Source organism: Labeo rohita, chromosome 7, assembly GCF_022985175.1.
Source record: "Labeo rohita strain BAU-BD-2019 chromosome 7, IGBB_LRoh.1.0, whole genome shotgun sequence".
NCBI lineage: Eukaryota > Metazoa > Chordata > Actinopteri > Cypriniformes > Cyprinidae > Labeo > Labeo rohita.
In genome coordinates this window covers 24,770,927-24,788,819 of record NC_066875.1, presented here as the reverse complement: position 1 = coordinate 24,788,819, position 17,893 = coordinate 24,770,927, and the positions used below count along the sequence as shown (strand labels likewise).

The 17,893-nt window shown below is 35.2% G+C and overlaps 1 protein-coding gene across 3 annotated transcripts in view; it reads left to right on the top strand.

Moving 5' to 3' along the window:
- The window catches only part of esyt2b (extended synaptotagmin-like protein 2b), a 38,467-nt gene that overhangs the window by 19,328 nt on the left and 1,246 nt on the right, over positions 1–17,893 (top strand). The window contains exons 8-22 of one of the 3 annotated variants that reach the window (XM_051115853.1): positions 5,027–5,147; positions 5,258–5,434; positions 5,515–5,597; positions 7,146–7,194; positions 7,697–7,786; positions 8,205–8,285; positions 8,883–8,984; positions 11,723–11,797; positions 11,879–11,965; positions 12,666–12,815; positions 12,929–13,293; positions 14,913–15,011; positions 15,326–15,457; positions 17,615–17,720; positions 17,804–17,853. In XM_051115853.1, coding sequence (XP_050971810.1) covers positions 5,027–5,147; positions 5,258–5,434; positions 5,515–5,597; positions 7,146–7,194; positions 7,697–7,786; positions 8,205–8,285; positions 8,883–8,984; positions 11,723–11,797; positions 11,879–11,965; positions 12,666–12,815; positions 12,929–13,293; positions 14,913–15,011; positions 15,326–15,457; positions 17,615–17,720; positions 17,804–17,853 — 1,767 coding nt within the window. Of the gene's footprint in view, positions 1–5,026; positions 5,148–5,257; positions 5,435–5,514; positions 5,598–7,145; positions 7,195–7,696; positions 7,787–8,204; positions 8,286–8,882; positions 8,985–9,653; positions 9,711–11,722; positions 11,798–11,878; positions 11,966–12,665; positions 12,816–12,928; positions 13,294–14,912; positions 15,012–15,325; positions 15,458–17,614; positions 17,721–17,803; positions 17,854–17,893 lie in introns of all 3 variants that reach the window. The other 2 variants (XM_051115855.1, XM_051115856.1) reach the window with 2 other exon arrangements.

The window sequence follows — 17,893 nt, the reverse complement described above, 5'->3', positions numbered from 1 at the left end:
TCCGTCCATGTTTTCTGATTTGCTTTAATCATAGAATCCTAAATAAACAGTGTTAATATGGCTCTTATCCAAATGCTTTCAAAGTAGCAATACCAGTAAAATGCGGAATCGTACCATTTTTTTAAAGCAGGGTATTACGATGCCTTTTTAGTACCGGTATATCCTTCAACACTACATGCTAGTGACTATAAGAGTGTGTTCACTTAAAATGAGCATGCATCAAAACAGAGTAATTTAATTTTAATCATATTTCAACCTGCTCTGTCCACTTCAAATACAGCAAGCAGAATAATGCTCACAGTATCACCCTGCAATGCAATCCCAATTAAATTAGAATAATTAAATGTATGCATTATGCATGTAGATTCCCAGGAATTATTTAGACGCATTAACTAAAACTGTGTTTTCAAATAACCTCAATTGCCTCTGTAATGCAGATTAGAGAGACCCTTAATGTGTTGCTGTAACATACTGTCTGCACTAAAAAGTTGGAGCAGATTCATGAGTGTTGCACTTCTGGTTGTGCTGATCATGCACACAGACACACACACTCAGGCGGATGAGTGATTACACCCCTCTAGCTGTATCTTAACACAGGCTACTGTGGTCCATAGGAATTTATATCTTAGTATTTTAAAGAGCTCCTTCAAAGTTTAAATGTGTGTGTATTTATAATTTTTGTGTATAGTCTGTTTTGTGTGTTATGTTTCTGGAAATCTGAATAATTGCACTAGTTGTTGGTGTTTGTCTTGACAATCCGTATTGCAAGAAAACAAAAATACCATTAGGCTGTGGTCATTAGCACTGCAGCATTGAGAGTGCTTGTTTTAGGCTGTTAAAGTTTATTGGTGCTGCTTTGGATCTTCACTGCACAAGCGCTGCTCCCATCTCAGCCATGCTCCTTGCATCATATAGCTAATGGAAGACTGAAGAAAATTACACTGATTTTAGATCTGTCAGTCCAGGCAACCATAATACCCTAATGCAGTGTAATTCTCTCCTGTATATCTGCGGTGTCCCACTGTTTAGGACCGGTGAGTGATTATTGTAGCCTCAGAGAGCGCTATGCTTGCATTATGAAGATGTTTGGGGAACTGCATCTGCTTGGCAAGCAAATCAATAAGAGAGTTATGATCGTCTTTCTTGCTTTCATCTTTTTTTTATGGTGTTTGTAATTTCTGTTCAGCGTGTTGTGTTACCCTGTGAATGTTGGTGCTTTTTTATTACAGAGGATGTAATTCACAATGAAGCTGCCTTTTATCACAGAATTTGGGAGATTAAATGTCAAGTGTTGCTGACAAGAGAGTTGAGAAGGCAATTTGGATGAAAGTGGGGAAAAACAGATTGGAGGGGAAGGTAATCGAAGGAAAAGGTGTAATGGATAGCACGAATGGGAACAAAAGTGGTTTTGTTAAATATAAAGACTTTTTTAAGTCTTGAGTTTATTTAATAGAATTTTCATTGGGGGGTTGGTGAAGATGAAGTGTTTTGAAATTATACGTTAGCCTTGCACATCCTCCATCCAAAGCTCTTAAAGAGGTAGTTCACCCAAAAAATGAATATTCTGTTATTAATTGCTCAACCTCATGTTGTTCCAAAACTGTAAGACCTACGTATATCTTTAAAACACAAATTAAGATATTTTTAATGAAATCCGAGAGCTTTCTGACCCTCCTTAGACAGCAATGCAACTACCATGTTCAAGGACCAGAAAGGTAGTAATGGCATACGCATGCATGATGGTACTCTCATGAATGGCAGCAGAGACCCGGAAGAGTAGAAATTGTTGAATAAAGCCGTTATTTTTGTATTCTTCATGCACAAAAAGTATTCTCGTAGCTTCATAACATTATGGTTGAACCACTGATGTCACATGGACTATTTTAACGAAGGTCTTACTACCTTTCTGGGCCTTACGTGGTAGTTATGTTGCTCTCTGTGCAGGTTCATAAAACTCTGAGATTTCATCAAAAAATTTAATTTGTGTTTTGAAGATGAACGAAGGTCTTATGGGTTTGGAACAACTTGAGGGTGAGTAATTAATGACAGAATTTTCATTTTTGGGTAAACTATCCTTTTAATGGTTATTAAGACTGTCCGATGGCCATTTAGTGGGTTTAGGGATACCTTTAGAAAGGCTTTGATTTACTTGGATGTAATTGAAAGCAGGTACTTAAGCTTAATTTCATGCCTGATGTTGATATAATATTAGGTGCTAAACAAGCTTTGAACTTTCTGTCGTGGATTGCAGCTCATATCTGCATCAGTCCAGTTCAGCATTCTTTGTTCTGTTGTTGAGTGTCATGTTTCATTATCGTGTAGATGAGCTGGGTTCCAGGGAACAGATCAAATGGATTTACCTTGAAGCTTTGCGTGTTGTATTCAAAGCATGTTGAAGATTATGCCCAACAATGCACAAAAGTGTCCTTGGCTGTTTATAAGTTTAAATGTTCAGCTATTGAAACTTTCCTGCTGCAGTTTAAAAGCATTTAAAATGCAAAGAAACAAATTTTTTGGAAAGTACAGTAAAAACTTTTTTTTTCATTGCATAAAAGACAATGATTAAGTGTAAGACTTTTGGCAGCCATGATGAGTTTATTCATGTTGAATAATAAGAAAAAACATTTCTTGCTTGCTTAATAATGTTGTTGTTGTTGCTGCTGTTGTTGTTGTTGTAAATGTCTTTATTCAGATGTTTTCTGATTTTTCTGAGTTTTTGATGGAACTAGAGGTTGAATGAAATTAAAATCTAGTTGACGTTGACAACAGCCATGCTCTAAATGAGTAATTGTTCTCATGATTAACTTAAATTTTAAACAATGTATTGTAATCTGTAATATAATGCAGAATATTTACTCTAGTAGTCAAAAGTTTTTGAACAGTAAGATTTTTAATGTTTTTTTAGAGTTATTTTCTGCTCACCTGCATTTATTTGATCCAAAATACAGCAAAAGTAGCAATATTGTGAAATATTTTTACTATTTAAAATAGCTCTGCATTGTATTTGAATATATTATAAAATGTAATTTATTCCTGTGATTTCAAATCTAAATTTTCAGCATCATTACTTCAGTCTTCAGCATCACATGGTCCTTCAGGAATTATTTTAATATGCTGATTTGCTGTTTAAATAACATTTATTATTATTATTATTATTATTATTATTATTATTATCAATATTTAAAACAGTTGAGTATTTCTTTTTGTTTCAGAACTCTTTGATGAATAGAAAAATCCAAAGATCAGAAATTATAGAGATTAATACTTTTATTTAGCAAGGATGCTTTAAATTGATCAAAAGTGATGATAAAGACATTTATAATGTTACAATAGATTTCTGTTTCCGATAAATGCTGTTCTTCTGAGCTTTCTATTTATCAAAGAAACCTGTAAAAATTCTATTTCTGAAAGATCATGTAACTGGAGTAAGGATGCTAAAAATTCAGCTTTGAAATCAAGTACATTTTAAAGTACATTCAAATACAAAACTGTTATTTTAAACAGTAAAAAATATTTCAAAATTTGACTGTTTTTGCTGTACTTTGGATCAAATAAATGCAGGCTTGGTGAGCAGAAGAGCACAGAAGAGCAGAATTTATTTATGGTTATCCATTTATGTATTTACTTATAATTAAATGCGGCTGAATGTGGTGTGTTCTGTTTGAATGCATTGAGAGATCAGCATGCATAAAACTTGATGATACTGTATCTATGGCAGTAAAGTATCTGCAAACATGCATTTGTGCCTTGGGCTCTCTTACTACTGTGGCAAATGTAATTTATCTTTCTGTACAGTACGTCCAGGCCTACTTGCCAGTGTTTGTGTGTTAAGATGTCTTGAGGAAACCCAGGCAGCACTGACAAAACTACAGGCTTTTCAACAAAGACAGTCAGCTGCCCAGAGACAGGAGTATATCGTAAATGAGAGAGGGGGAAGCTGAGAAATGTCGACACAAACCTCAAAATGGCACTGTTAGTTCTGTGTGTTTCCTCTCCATTGCCTCTTCCCCTGCTTGTGCTTGTATTTTAACAAGGTCGCAGTGCGTTCGTATTGGGACAGGCAGGCTGCAGGCCAATTAGATGCATATACTGTCACACCAAATGCTGCTGTAGGAGTAAACTGAAATGTTGAAAATGTATTCATGCTAATGTTACAAAAACATACTTGAATAAACAGTCAGATGATCTTTGGTGTTAGTCATATTGTTGGTTTAGTCAGCGTTTGAATGTGGTTGTTGTGGTTAGAGATACATCCGGGAGGTACAGGATTGGTTTTACCTTTTTTTTTCTCTTTAAATCATGTATGAACATAACACACTCATTTAGACACCTATAAACGGGTTTAGCTGCTTACCACAGAAATGTTCTCTCTGAAACATTTTGAGTAGGTTTTGAAGTTTTTCCTTTTAGCTATGAGTCTTTTTTTCATTCCAATCAGTCATAACACTGCCTCTGCTTTTTAAACCACAAAGGAAAAATATTTTAATGTTGTTTTCAACATCAACATAAGATGTGATCTTCTTTTTCCCACAAAATTTTGTATTCTTAGAGAGTTACACATCTGTCCATTGCTTAGAAGATGCACACTGTAAAAAACAGATTGTTGAGTCAACTTAAAATAATTTGTTACCTGGCTGCCTTAAAATTTTAAGTTCAGTCAACTCAAAAAAAAGTTTATTCAACTTGAAATGTTAAATTATACTAAGTGACAACTTAGATATTTGAGTTGAATCAACTTAAAATTTTAAGGCAGCTGGGTTACTTACCCATCTGTTAAGTTTAACAAACACAAATATCTAAGTTGTTACTTACTACAACTTAACATTTCAAGTTGAATAAACTTATTTTAGTTGACTGAACTTACAATTTTAAGGCAGCAGGGTAACAAATTATTTTAAGCTGACTCAACAAATTGTGTTTTTTATTCTTTACAGTGCAGAAGAAGGGATGAGTAATATCTAGGAGTATCGCCACTTTAATACTTTCAGAAAAATGTTGTAACTCATTATTTCTTTTTCCTTGGCAGTGGCTTTTCAGACCAGATGATTCAGGATATTATCAGCACTTACATGGTGTTGCCTAACAGGATCACTGTACCACTGATAGGTGAGGTTGAACTCGAACAGCTCCGTTTCCCCATGCCAAAGGTAAATACACTCACACTCACACATCTCAACAAACCCTACAAATGTTTGTTCATACTAATATTTAGTAATCTCTCATTGTCTTTTCCTATATTCTTTTTCACTTTCATTAGGGAGTTCTAAGGATTCATTTTCTTGAAGCTCAGAATCTGGAAGTTAAGGACACATATCTGGGCGGGCTGATCAAAGGCAAGTCTGACCCCTATGGCATGCTGCTGGTCAGCAATCAGCTTTTTCGAAGCAAGACGATCAAAGAATGCCTGGACCCCAAATGGAATGAAGTGTATGAGGTGAATACATGTATATACAGGCACGCTCATTTACTGCGCTCATGCACATACAATAAATTGTGCATGTGTTTCATCATCAGGCACTAGTATATGAACATTCAGGACAACATCTGGAAATTGAGCTCTTCGATGAAGACCCAGATAAAGATGACTTCTTGGGCAGGTGCCACATTCATTTATATAGATCAGATGTACAATGTTATCTATCATAGACTATCTTAAAGATGTATAATAAGGGTTCAAGCACGTAGCACAGAAACAGTATTGTAATAGTTAGAATGGTCACAGATCAGCGATCTCCACGTAAAACTGATCGTGCAGACAAACCGTAAGTCATACAGACTTGTAACTTGGAGGGATGGTAGTACTCACACTGTCTACAACGTGACCAAGGCTAACCCCAATCGGCCTGACAGGTGCGCTACAGTGATCGAAAGTTCGAAATCGCTCGCAGGCTCAAGTGTCTCATGTCGTTGGAATCCTTGGCTCACACGGGGCAAAATGCACACCTCAGATTCAATCGTGAGCCTGACGATATTTCCGGGTATTTCGCATTTAAAAAAAAAAAAACTGCTTTTGCGAATTAGTCCTAGGTTATTCGCCTGATTGGAACCAAACCAGTGCAGAAAGATTCTCTGGAGAATATCCATTTTTATCAATAATTATCAAAAAAAGTTGAACTTTCGACTCACCGTTGCAAAGGGGCTGGGCCAATTTTAGTAAAATGCCTATAACTCCTGAACAGAATGAGATATCTCCGGCAAACTCAGAACACTTATGTAAGAGCTCAATCTGAGGTCACAGGAAAAAAATCGAAGCTTGGCCACTTGGTAGTGCTATAAGAGGGAAAAAAAACTAAAATTGGCTATAACTGCACAACCATTTGTCTTTTCAACATGAAAATCGTTGTGTCTACATGGACATTTGCGTATCCTGAAAAACATGGCCACCATCGGGTCATGAAGTTTGAGCACCTGTTAGACATAATTAACGGAGGCTGATTGGAACTAAATTCTGTGGGGCTGTTCGACGCACAACCCTAAAGATCTGTGAAAAATTTCAAGAAAATCGCCATTGGGGGTGATATTGCATTTTTCAAGGGCCCAAACGATTGTACGTTGCATGTTTTTTGCACATATGCACCGTATTCGTATCATACAATAGAACACCTCATTCCAGACAACTTTGCCTCTAAAATCACTGCTGTCAATCAAATCGTTTGTTAAATTATTAAGAAAGATGTTAAAAAAAACTACTTTTGCAAATTAGTCCTAGGTTTTTCACTCAATCTGTGAAAAACACTGCAGTACAATTCTCTAGGCCAATAATAATTTAAAAAGTTACAATTTACCCTTTAGGAAGCTATATCGGGGTCGTTTAGAAAAGGGGCCTGTCCAAATTTACACAAAATACTATAAAGCCTAAAGGAAAACGCTATATGAGCATATGCGACAGGTGATTCTAAACAAGCATGCAAAGTTTTAAGTAGATCGAACCACAGCTGGCACTATAACAGTCATGACCGTTAAAAAAAATTATATTTCTATGGTAAATTATCCGGTTTTAACAAAAATGCTTTTTTAAATAATTGATTTAGGTGGTTACAAGCTTGCTAAATAATGTTTTTTCGTATGTGCTTAAATGCCTTAAAGCGCTTCAACCACGGTAATCACTGTTTGCTGCTATATTGTTTCTTTTATTTTCGTTACAGTCTAATGATTGACTTGAGTGAGCTTCATAAAGAACAGAAGGTTGATGAGGTAATGCTTTCACACTCTTGTTCTTGTTGAGATTCATTTACAGCTTGCAACAAATGTCACCACCAGTTCTATTTCAGCACCCTCTCATAAATTAACTGACTTAATTTTATGAACTGAGTTTCCAAATTTGTTGGCTGCATTGTAAGTAGGTTTAGGATTTAGTATTATTTCAAACTATTATTTTTTCATTCCAGTCATTCATAACCCTGGCTCTTGTTTTAAGTCTCTGCTTTAAAAATTATTAAACCACTAAGAAAAAAATTGTAATTTCAAAGTGTTGTATTTTCACTTTGAAACATGAATATGATCATTTTTCCCCCCACAATTAACATCCAGAAGTACTTTCTTGGTAAACTTCATTTCATCTTTTTTTTCCCAGAGAAAAGCCAGTTGTCGTTTCTTTTGAAATCTGTAGTATTTCTTCATTGGTTTGGAATGAATTGAATGTTCTTTATAATCATAGATACCATTCCAGTAAACTAATCATGTGGTATTTCTACAGTGGTTTGACTTGGAAGAAGTTACTACAGGCAAACTTCATCTGAAATTAGAGTGGCTGTCATTGTACCCGAGTACTGAAAAACTAGATCAAGTATGCACAAGTACACACACAAAAACACACTGATATTCGTAGCATTATTGGGAAATTCTGTAAGGCGTAATGTTTCTTCTACTGTACAAACTGTATTTTCTATCTCCTTACCCTAACCATACCTCTAAACCTATTTGTCACACAAAACTTTCTGCATTTTTTTTGATTTTCAAACACTTCATTCTATATGATTTATAAGCTTTTTTCCTCATGGGGACCAAAAATGTCCCCACAAGATCTAAATTTCATGGTAGTATTATCCTTGTGGGGACATTTGTTCCCCATAACGTAGAGAATACCAGGTTCCCACACTCACACACACACTAAATGACACTAATTCTGATGAACATACACTAGCTAAACCTTTTATAATGTCATTCTTGTTATCATCATCATTTGCTCTCTTCTCTCTTATTAGGTATTACGGAGCATAAGGACTAATGAAAATCTTTCCTCAGCTCTGCTAGTTGTTTACCTGGACTCAGCCAGCAATTTGCCGGTAAGAACAATAGTGATGACTGATGAGTATACACAGCTTCTGTCTGAGGATCTGCAGTAGGGCAACATTTTCTGAAGTCCTATGGCAGATTCATGTTACATAAACATACTTGTTTACTTTTAGTTTCATTGTTTCTGCTTTCATGAAATGCTTGAAAGTGTTATTTATGTTCTATAATAGTCTAGTTTGATGAATACAAATGTGAGCAAGATGCAGTTTTACACACCTTAATGATTTACATGCACAGACATTGTTCCCCAGGCTGTATCTTGCAAGGTGCAATTATGTCCTTGTTTCCCCCTAAAGATATCGTTCACCAAAATATGAAACATCTGTCATCATTTACTCGCCCTCCTGTCGTTCCAAAACTTGCTTTCGTCTGCAGAACACAAAATAAGATATTTTATAGCCTCACTATTTTTGTGCATATAATTAAAGTCAATGGGGTCCAAAACAATATTGAAATTTTCACCGTGGGCTGAGCTATCACTTTAAGGAAAGTTTGGTATTTAATTGACACCATTTTATTTTTAAATTTGTCAGTGCAGTGCCGACTTTATTAATGCTTTACGTTGTGCCTTCCTCCTCTACTGTAAGAGTGTCTTTGAGGGCAGTTTTGGCTGTGGAAACCTAAAGGAGAGGAGGGCCTCTGGTCTAGTCTTTTGTGAGAACCCCGACTCTCTCTATAGAACGTTATTTGTGAGTTTGCCAGTAATCTGCATCCTGGTTCTCCTGATCTAGCTGTAGCTGTTTACCTAACATGACTAGACAATGCTTTCATTTAAGCTGTTCTTTAGTAACAAACAAACAACACAGGTTATGTTGATCAGATGCATGTAAACTGCCATGTTTGCTTGTTGGGCATGTGTAATTTGTAACTGTCATCCAATAAACTGAACATCACATATCTTAGATTTTTGACCAATTCAATACTAGCATAATCGCCCAGCAACTGATTATGTATGTATATTTTCATCACGTGTATTTTGTGTTTAGTCAGGCTGTCAGAAGCCAAGGTTTAAATATATAGCTTTTGTTCACCCATTTATTTTTACAGTCACTTCAAGTCACATGATTTAAATACAGCTTGGTCGTTCTTAGACATATGATGACATTTCCTGATCTAGACTTAGTAAGCAGTCTGAAGGAAAAGCCAAATTTTTTTTTTTTTTTTTTTTTTTTTTTTTTTTTGGAGCTCCTTTTGCCCCTGCCAGTATTGTTATGCTGATTCAATATGTATATGTATTTGTACTTTTTTTTTTTTTTTTTTTTTTTTTTTTGGACCAATCGAGCTATCATTCTTGCATGTCCTCTAGCTGTATATTAACTTTCCTATTCTAATTTTCTCTCAATCCTTCCTGTGGAAAGACCAATCCTCTTGACTTTAACCCTGATGGCCCCAAACCCCCTTATAAAGGCCTGAAGGTACATTGAGAATGAATGTCGTTTATACAGCATGGCATGCATAACACCATTGCACTCGCATCTGGACCCTAAGAATGATTTCACATCTTTTATGGTTTGTTTCATTCTTTTGTGATTTGGGTATATTTCTTAATTGCTTCTCCAATGTATTCTTCACTCATGTACCACTGCAAGATTTTTCAGATGTTATGGAAGTACTGACACACATTTTTCCCCAAAATATACTACTGTATAAATTATTTTTACTTAGTTCATTCATGTCTTTATTAAATTGTGAAAATGAAACAAGGCTTTTTGTATTTAGATTGCTGGTATATACAGTGCACAGCATAAATGAGTACACCCCCTCTGAATAAATATAAAAAAAGATGTATTTTCTTAATGATCACTTGTGTAATTCATGGAAATTTGGCAAAATTTAAATGTATTAAACATATACTTGATAAAAACAACAAAATTTATGAAAATATATTCTGTAAAATAACTTTTAAAACTAAACAAAATATAAACTAAATTTTCACATCTGTCCTGTTTAACTCTTGGAGGACGACCTCCTTAAATGCCCTGCTCTTTAATGGTGAGTTTTGCTCAGCTCGTCTCTACAGAATCCCCCACAGCTGCTCAGAAGCATTAATACATGTCCATTGAAGGATTTTCACCTTGGGAGAATGAATATCTTGCTGGTAATGCTGAAAAAATGCCATGTATTGCAGGGAATGAGGTGAGGGTAGCATCTTCTGTTTCAGGTTTTTGTATTACATCACACAGTGGTGTGTGAAATCATGACAGTGTTGATAAAGCATAACTTTCTCACACGCTTAGCAGTCATACATCCCAATCTAAGAGCTTTACTACTGCTGAACGTCAGTGTGAGAAGCAGGCACTTCTCACTGTACTCCTCCTCTAGCAACACAAGAACATTTTGGATGCTTTTGGATCTGAAATAATTGTCTTGGTCTCTTGAGACCAGAGTGTGGATTCCTGGAAGTCTATTTTGTAAATATGGGCCTTGGATGAGGTTAAATGAGTTTATTGTGCTTTGGCTACAATAGGTAATTCTAGTGGTGACAACAACCATGCATGTCAGGCTGCAGGCTGCGTCATACTCTGTGAGATAAAGTGTCACTCTTTTCATAGCTTTTGTTGCCTCTGAGACACTTGTATGGTGTTTCTCTGGCTCTTTTTCTAGCAAAAATTCACTCATCACTAAATGAAAATTTAAAGTGAAGACCTGATTATTTCAGCAGCCTTGTCACAAGTCCAGTGTTTTTGAATGTCAGTGTTACTTCTGCTGTGTTTTCACACTTTAAACAATAGTTTGGTGTTCCTCTCGTACCACTGTCCTCTTTTATGCTAAGAAATAAGTCACCTAGCGGTTCTCTTGCAAGTGGTTTCGTTGTTGACAGCATTAAGTCCGAGTATGATTCAGTAGGCTATAAAAGACTTAACTGTCAGGAAATTACTTTAAAAGTTTTGGTTCAGTATACTTACCTGTTGATCAAAAATAGCCTTAAACCTACACTTTTTTTTTTTTTTAGTTTTATTTAGTAACTTTCAGGAGGGTGTACTCATTTTTGCAATACAACATTTATCACTGATAAGAATATCTTACTTTGCTGAATAATTTTGACATTCTTCTTTGGTCATTGATCAAGCAGGCTTGTTGGAACATTATATCTCTAAAGAACCCTAACATGTTTCCTAAGTAAAGAGTAATTGCTGAATTTGTTACGTTTTAGAGGGGGTGTACTCACTTATGCTGTGCACTGTACATTTTCATAGACGAGTTTAAAATAACCTTCTTACACTAGTTAGTAACATAACTTTAAAAAGGCTAACTGAGCTGTGATGTAATTATAATTAACCAAGCTAGTACAATCAGAATATTATAAATTGTATTATTTGACCAGAGAGCTGAAGTAGATCTGTTGGCTATTAAAGAAGATTGTCATATTTGGTGAGTATATCATATCATACTGTATAAATGTTTTCTTTCTATTTTTGTTCAACAGTCTGGGAAGAAAGTGAGCATAGATCCAAATCCTTTTGTCAAACTGACTGTAGGACAAAAGATGTACACAAGCAAGGTAACATTCATTAATAATCTTTAACCTGTATGAGATTAGCAATGCACATATATCCAGTCCTGTTTTGCTTCTAATTTCCAGGTGAGATATAAAACCAGTGAGCCGCTGTGGGAGGAGGCTTTTCACTTCCTTATCAATGACCCCCGCTCTCAGGAACTGGAAATTGAGGTATTCTAGAAGGGAACACTCCATACAAACCTTATATTATGAAGTAATTAAAGGTATAGTTCACCCAAAAATTACAATTATCATTAATTACTTACCTTCAAGCCGTTCCAAAACCGTAAGACCTTTGTTCATCTTTGGAAGACAAATTATGGTATTTTGATTATATCTGAGAGCTTTCTGACCCTGCATAGACAGCAACACAACTGACACAACTGACATGTTCAAGGCCCAGAAAATCTCTAAAATCTTCAAATGGACTATTTTTACTATGTCCTTACTACCTTTCTGAGCCTTGAATGTGCCATTTGTGTTGCTGTCTATGCAGTGTCAGAAAGTCATATTTCTTAAAAAAAAAAAAAAAAAAATCTTAATTTGTGTTCTGAAGATGAACAAAGGTCTTAGGGGTTTGGAATGGCATGAGGGTGAGTAATTAATGACAGAATTTTCATTTTTGGGTGAACTATCCCTTTAATAACCCATATTTTTGTCCCAAACTTTTGAACAATAGTGTATTTCTCAATGGTAGATCGTCAGTGTCAAATGTATCACTATGTCGCTCAATATAATGTAGAGTTGGTTAGAATTAAATACTGTTAATTTTGAGAACTCCTCAAAAGATTGTAGTCACTGTGTTCCTGTGTTGGATTTTATATTTGTAAAAAGCCAACTGACATGTACAGATGTTGTTTGTGTGTCTCAGGTGAGGGATAGTAAGCACAAGTGCTCTCTGGGAATGGTGCGGGTGGCACTTGGTTCTCTCCTGAAGGAAGCAGACATGACGCTGAATCAGCAGTTCCCCCTGCAGAACTCTGGCCCCAACAGCACCCTCAAACTCAAAATGGCTCTCAGGGTTGGTGTGTCTGTATGCTATGAAAAGATATTGTCTCATTTTTGTGTGTATATGTTTCAGTCAGCACTTGTGTTGATATGTTTTGTCTGTATAAATATTTTTTGTGTAAACAGGTCCTCTGTTTAGAGAAGGAGGTCACATCCAGCCAGCCGTCTTCTGTCCGAGTCAGGCACACTAGTCAAAATAACGCTTGCATGTCCCCACAACCTCAAACATCCACCAGCACCAGCAACTCCACAGTCATCCAGCCGTCACACAACCCATCTTGTACCCTTGCACCGGACACCCCTCAAGGGAAAAGAGGATCGGACGGCTCCCCGGTGCGGTTAGCAGAGACACGCCGCAGCGTCTCCAGTCTAGAGATAAGCAGCTCGCACAAGCATCAGTCTCACAGAGACTCTACGCCTAGCCTGGCCTCTGATATTTCGCTCCCCTCTGCCACTCTGGAACTCCACCAGAGGTTACAGCAGCTACAAAAGTGAGTCTGTTTCTGTGACATGTTGCTTCACAATATGCAGAAGTCGTTTGTGTTTTGCAATTTAATTTTGTTAGAAGCCACACTGGTGACTTCCTTATGCTGTGTGTGAGAAACACTAAAAGCCAAAAGTAAGAAACAAGCAGAACCCAGTGCAGTGTGAACCATTTATCTGCACGGCCCAATGAACAACACAGCATGACTGACTGGATAGCACTGAGCAGATTGTTCTCTACTGAGCCACCCAGACCAATTTGTACAGTGAAGCAGTGGGGAAGCATGACATGACCATTTGTATTTGTCGCTGATTCCCTGTTACAAACCACTGTGACATTAAAGTTGCTCAGATAGTTGAAACTGTATTAAACAGCCCCAACAATCAAAACCACACTGAGGAAACTGGAAAAAAACTCAGACATGAAGTAGGAGGGTTTTCAATCCGAACATCACCATATTTACCAAAAATGACCTTGAATTTTGGCAGAAATATTGCATATTGTTGCTAAATATTACAGACTACGCTTAAAAATTTTGGGGCCAGTGTTTTTTTTTTTTTTTGAAAGAAATAAATTATTTCTTTTATTCAGCAGGGATGCATTATATTGATCAAAAGCGACAGTAAATACATTTGTAAAGTTACAAAATTATTCTGTCTCAAAAAAGTATTATTCTTTAAATTTTCTATTTATCAAAGAATCCTGAAGGATCATGTGACACTGAAGACTGGAGTAATGATGCTGAAAATTCAGCTTTGCCATCACAGAAATAAATGACTTTTTAAAATATAGTAATATAGAAAACTCTTATTTTGAATAATAATCATATTTCACAATAATATTGGTTTTATTGTATTTCTGATCAAATAAATGCAGCATTGTTGAGCATAATAAACTTCTGGAATGATTGGATTGTAAAAGTAGGTGTTAAATACCAAAAGATATCCAGGTGGTTAAAGGAGAGAGGTACAAAAGTACTTTTTAAATATTTTAAGTCAATTGACCCTTCGCAAACAGCTTGATTGACAGGTGATTTGACCAATCATAACACAGAATACGCCATTCTGTCTGACAAACAAATCAGACAGGAAAGTAGACTAACTTTGTTGGACTTAAACTTGAAAACTTGTGTGTATTGACATCTTTCATTTGTTCATTCATGTTTTTTTCGTATTTTAAGTAAATAAAAAAGGCAATCGGTTCACATGTCATTGACCTAATAATACACTGATCTGTCATGACACATTAAAGAGACAAAAAAAAATGTATTTGTTGTTTGAATTTCATACAAAATGACAAAATTTGAAAGCTGAGACCTTGTTTCATACCAGAAGTAACCTGCTCTGTTGTGTCTGTCAGCGTGCTGTCGGTTTTCTTTTTGCTCCACGATGTATTTTTTACTGTGTGAGAACATTAAGCGTAGTGTGAGAGTGGCATTGTTTGCCAGACATAACAACAGTAACTAAGGAGGACGAGTTTTTGCGAAGGGACAGTTGAATTTGAAATGATGTGGATCAAGGAAATCATGCATTGAGAAAGTAAATATTGTCAATTTTGACAATATGTGTTGACTTGAAAAATGATATCCAAACTCTATCAGATAAACATGGTGTTTCTCTGTTTCAGCGGCTTTGGGCTGAGTCAGTATCCACTCGGTGAAGTCCAGCTCACTATCCGACACAGCTCACAAAGGAATAAACTTATTGTAGTGGTTCATGCCTGCAGGTGAGAATGGCATACACATTAACTTTAATCTTTCTGTGTATTATACTACCACTTCCAGTCATTTTGTTTACTAATTCTCATGTAATTTCTTTACTTTTACACTGAATACATCCAGTATATTAGTGAGTTTTTTGGTCACTGAAATGATCAGTGGTTAACTCTCTTGAACATTAACAATAGTGTGTGCAAATAATGGGGGATGTGTGTTTGCATTTGTATGTTTGAATTTGTATAAATGGTGATGCAACAGGTTCTTGTAAAAATACTTCTGTTGCTTTTGTGTGAATATGTGTTTTCATGCATCTTAATCACAGAAACCTCATAGCGCTGTCTAAAGATGGCTCAGACCCATATATCCGCCTGTACCTGTTACCAGACAAGAGCCGGAGTGGCCGCAGGAAAACCAGCACACTCAAGAAGACGCTCAATCCTATCTACGACCAGTCGTAAGAAACACTAAACGCACAGACCATTTCAAAATCTTTATCTTAAATAATTAATCAAGGTCTTTCTACAGAAAGACCTTGTAAAAACAGATGCACTTTGGCAAAAGATTATTTATTATAGAAAGAGTATACTCAAGTGCAAACAGAATGTTATGCTTTCTGACATTTAACTGCAATTAAATGAAAACGTATTATAGTTTGAATTTATATTAAATGCATTTAGCTGAACATTAGAGTGTTTTTGAGCCACGCTAAGTAAGACTTAAGAACGTCTTTGTGTGTAATTTTGAAATTACTTTTATTGTCTTTGAAATATGGTTGATAAATACTGATTTATATTTAGCATTTATGGTAAACTACTGATGTAATTTCTGTTGAAACTTATAAAACATGTAATACATTTACACTGCTGTTCAAAAGTTGTGGATCAGTAAGAGCTTTATAGTTGTTTTTTTTGTTTTTTTTTTTAAAAAAAGAAGTTTCTTATGCTAATCAAGGCTGTATGTATTTTTTTTTTTTTCTGAAAAATACAGAATTTTTTTTTTATATTGAAATATAATTGCAATTTAAAATAGCAGTTTCTATTTTAATATACTTTAAAATATCATTTATTCCTGTGAAGCGAAGCTACATTTTCAGCAGTCATTACTTAAGTGTCATATGATATTTCAGAAATCAATTTAATTTGCTGATTTATAATCAGTGTTGGAAACCGTTGTGCTGCTTAATATTTTTCAGGACCTATGGTACTTTTTTCAGGATTCTTTGATAAATAAAAACAGTGTTTATTCAAAATAGAAATTTTGTGTTACAATATACACTACTATTCAAAAGTTTGTAATTAGTACATTTTTCTTTCTTTTTTTCATAAAGAAATAGTTTATTCAGCAAGGATGTGTTAAATGAATAAAAAGTAATAGAGAAGACTTGTATTGTTAGAAAAGATTTCTATTTTGAATAAATGCTGGTCTTTTAAAATTTTTATTCATCAAAGAAAAAAGTTTTACAGGTTCCAGCAAAACAGTGTCGACACTGACAATAAATCAGCATATTAGAATGATTTCTGAAGGATCATGTGACATTGAAGACCGAGGGTAATGGCTGAAAATTCAGCACTGCGTCACAGAAATAAATTATATTTTAAAGTATATTAAAATAGGAAGCCAATATTAGAAATTGCAATATTATTTTACAATATTACAGGTTTTTTTTCTGTATTTTTGATAAAAAAAAAAAATTGTACTGATCCCAAACTATTTAACATCAATGTACATATGTTTGTTATTAAACACTTGTAATAATGAAGTTGCAATTCAGTAAATTTAAACTGCATTTACTTGATATCGTAATATTGAATTACGCACTGCAGGTAAAATCAAGTACATATACATATACTGTAGAATATACATAAACATAATACACAGCTTTAGTGTATTTTTTTTTTTAAACACAACAATAAATTAAAATATTTTGTAAATAAAATCCTACCAGTACAGTTTTTCTTTTTAAATTAGGCTTTTAAAATTTGATGTATGGTGCAAGTCCACTGCACATTCAGTACAATTAAAGCGCATTACTTTTACACAATACATTTTATTCATCTTCCATTTTAATGTACAATATTGTGTAAGGTGGTAAATAGAAAGGTGATTCTAACGGCAGTTGAGAAGTAAAAATGAAAAACTATGCTCTGTTTAGAGGAGTAAAAGTCTGTAATATTATATTGCTAATAGTCTTAGCATACTAATACACATTTTACGAATAGTATTCACGTCAAATCTAATGGGGTTCCAAACATAGTGACATCTTTAACTCATTTAAATTGCATTCAAATGAGAAGACGACCCACCAGATTCAAAGTGATGTCTGCTGTTTATCTTGCTGTATGCATTTGCATGACATTCCTTTAATATTAAACCCACATCGGAGTTTCTTACTCAACAGAGCTAGCTAACTGTTTTACCCTCCAAACCAAGACTTTGTAACACACTGTATGATACAACAGCTGATATTTCTGAGAAGTTTTCTTATTGTGTAACATACTGTAATTACTAAAGGTTTCTGGATGCCAGTTGCCTGCATACTCAAGTGCAGATGCAAATAGCATAGTAATCCAGTAACATTAGTAACAATCTCTTGTTGTGTTGCTTTTGTCAGCTTTGAGTTCAGTGTGTCTATAGTGGAACTGCACAGGAGAACTTTGGATGTGGCTGTCAAGAATGGAGGAGGACTGTTGTCCAAACACAAAGTACTACTGGGCAAGGTAAAAACACTGATTCATTGACTGTTCCTTCTTTTTCGCATTGTATTGATTTATTTGGATGCTCACAGATGTTTTTGCCCCAGGCAATTGTGGACTTGGCAAGTGAAGACATTTCTAAAGGATGGACCCAATGGTGTGTTTCTCATTCATTCATACAGTCACTCTTGTAAATG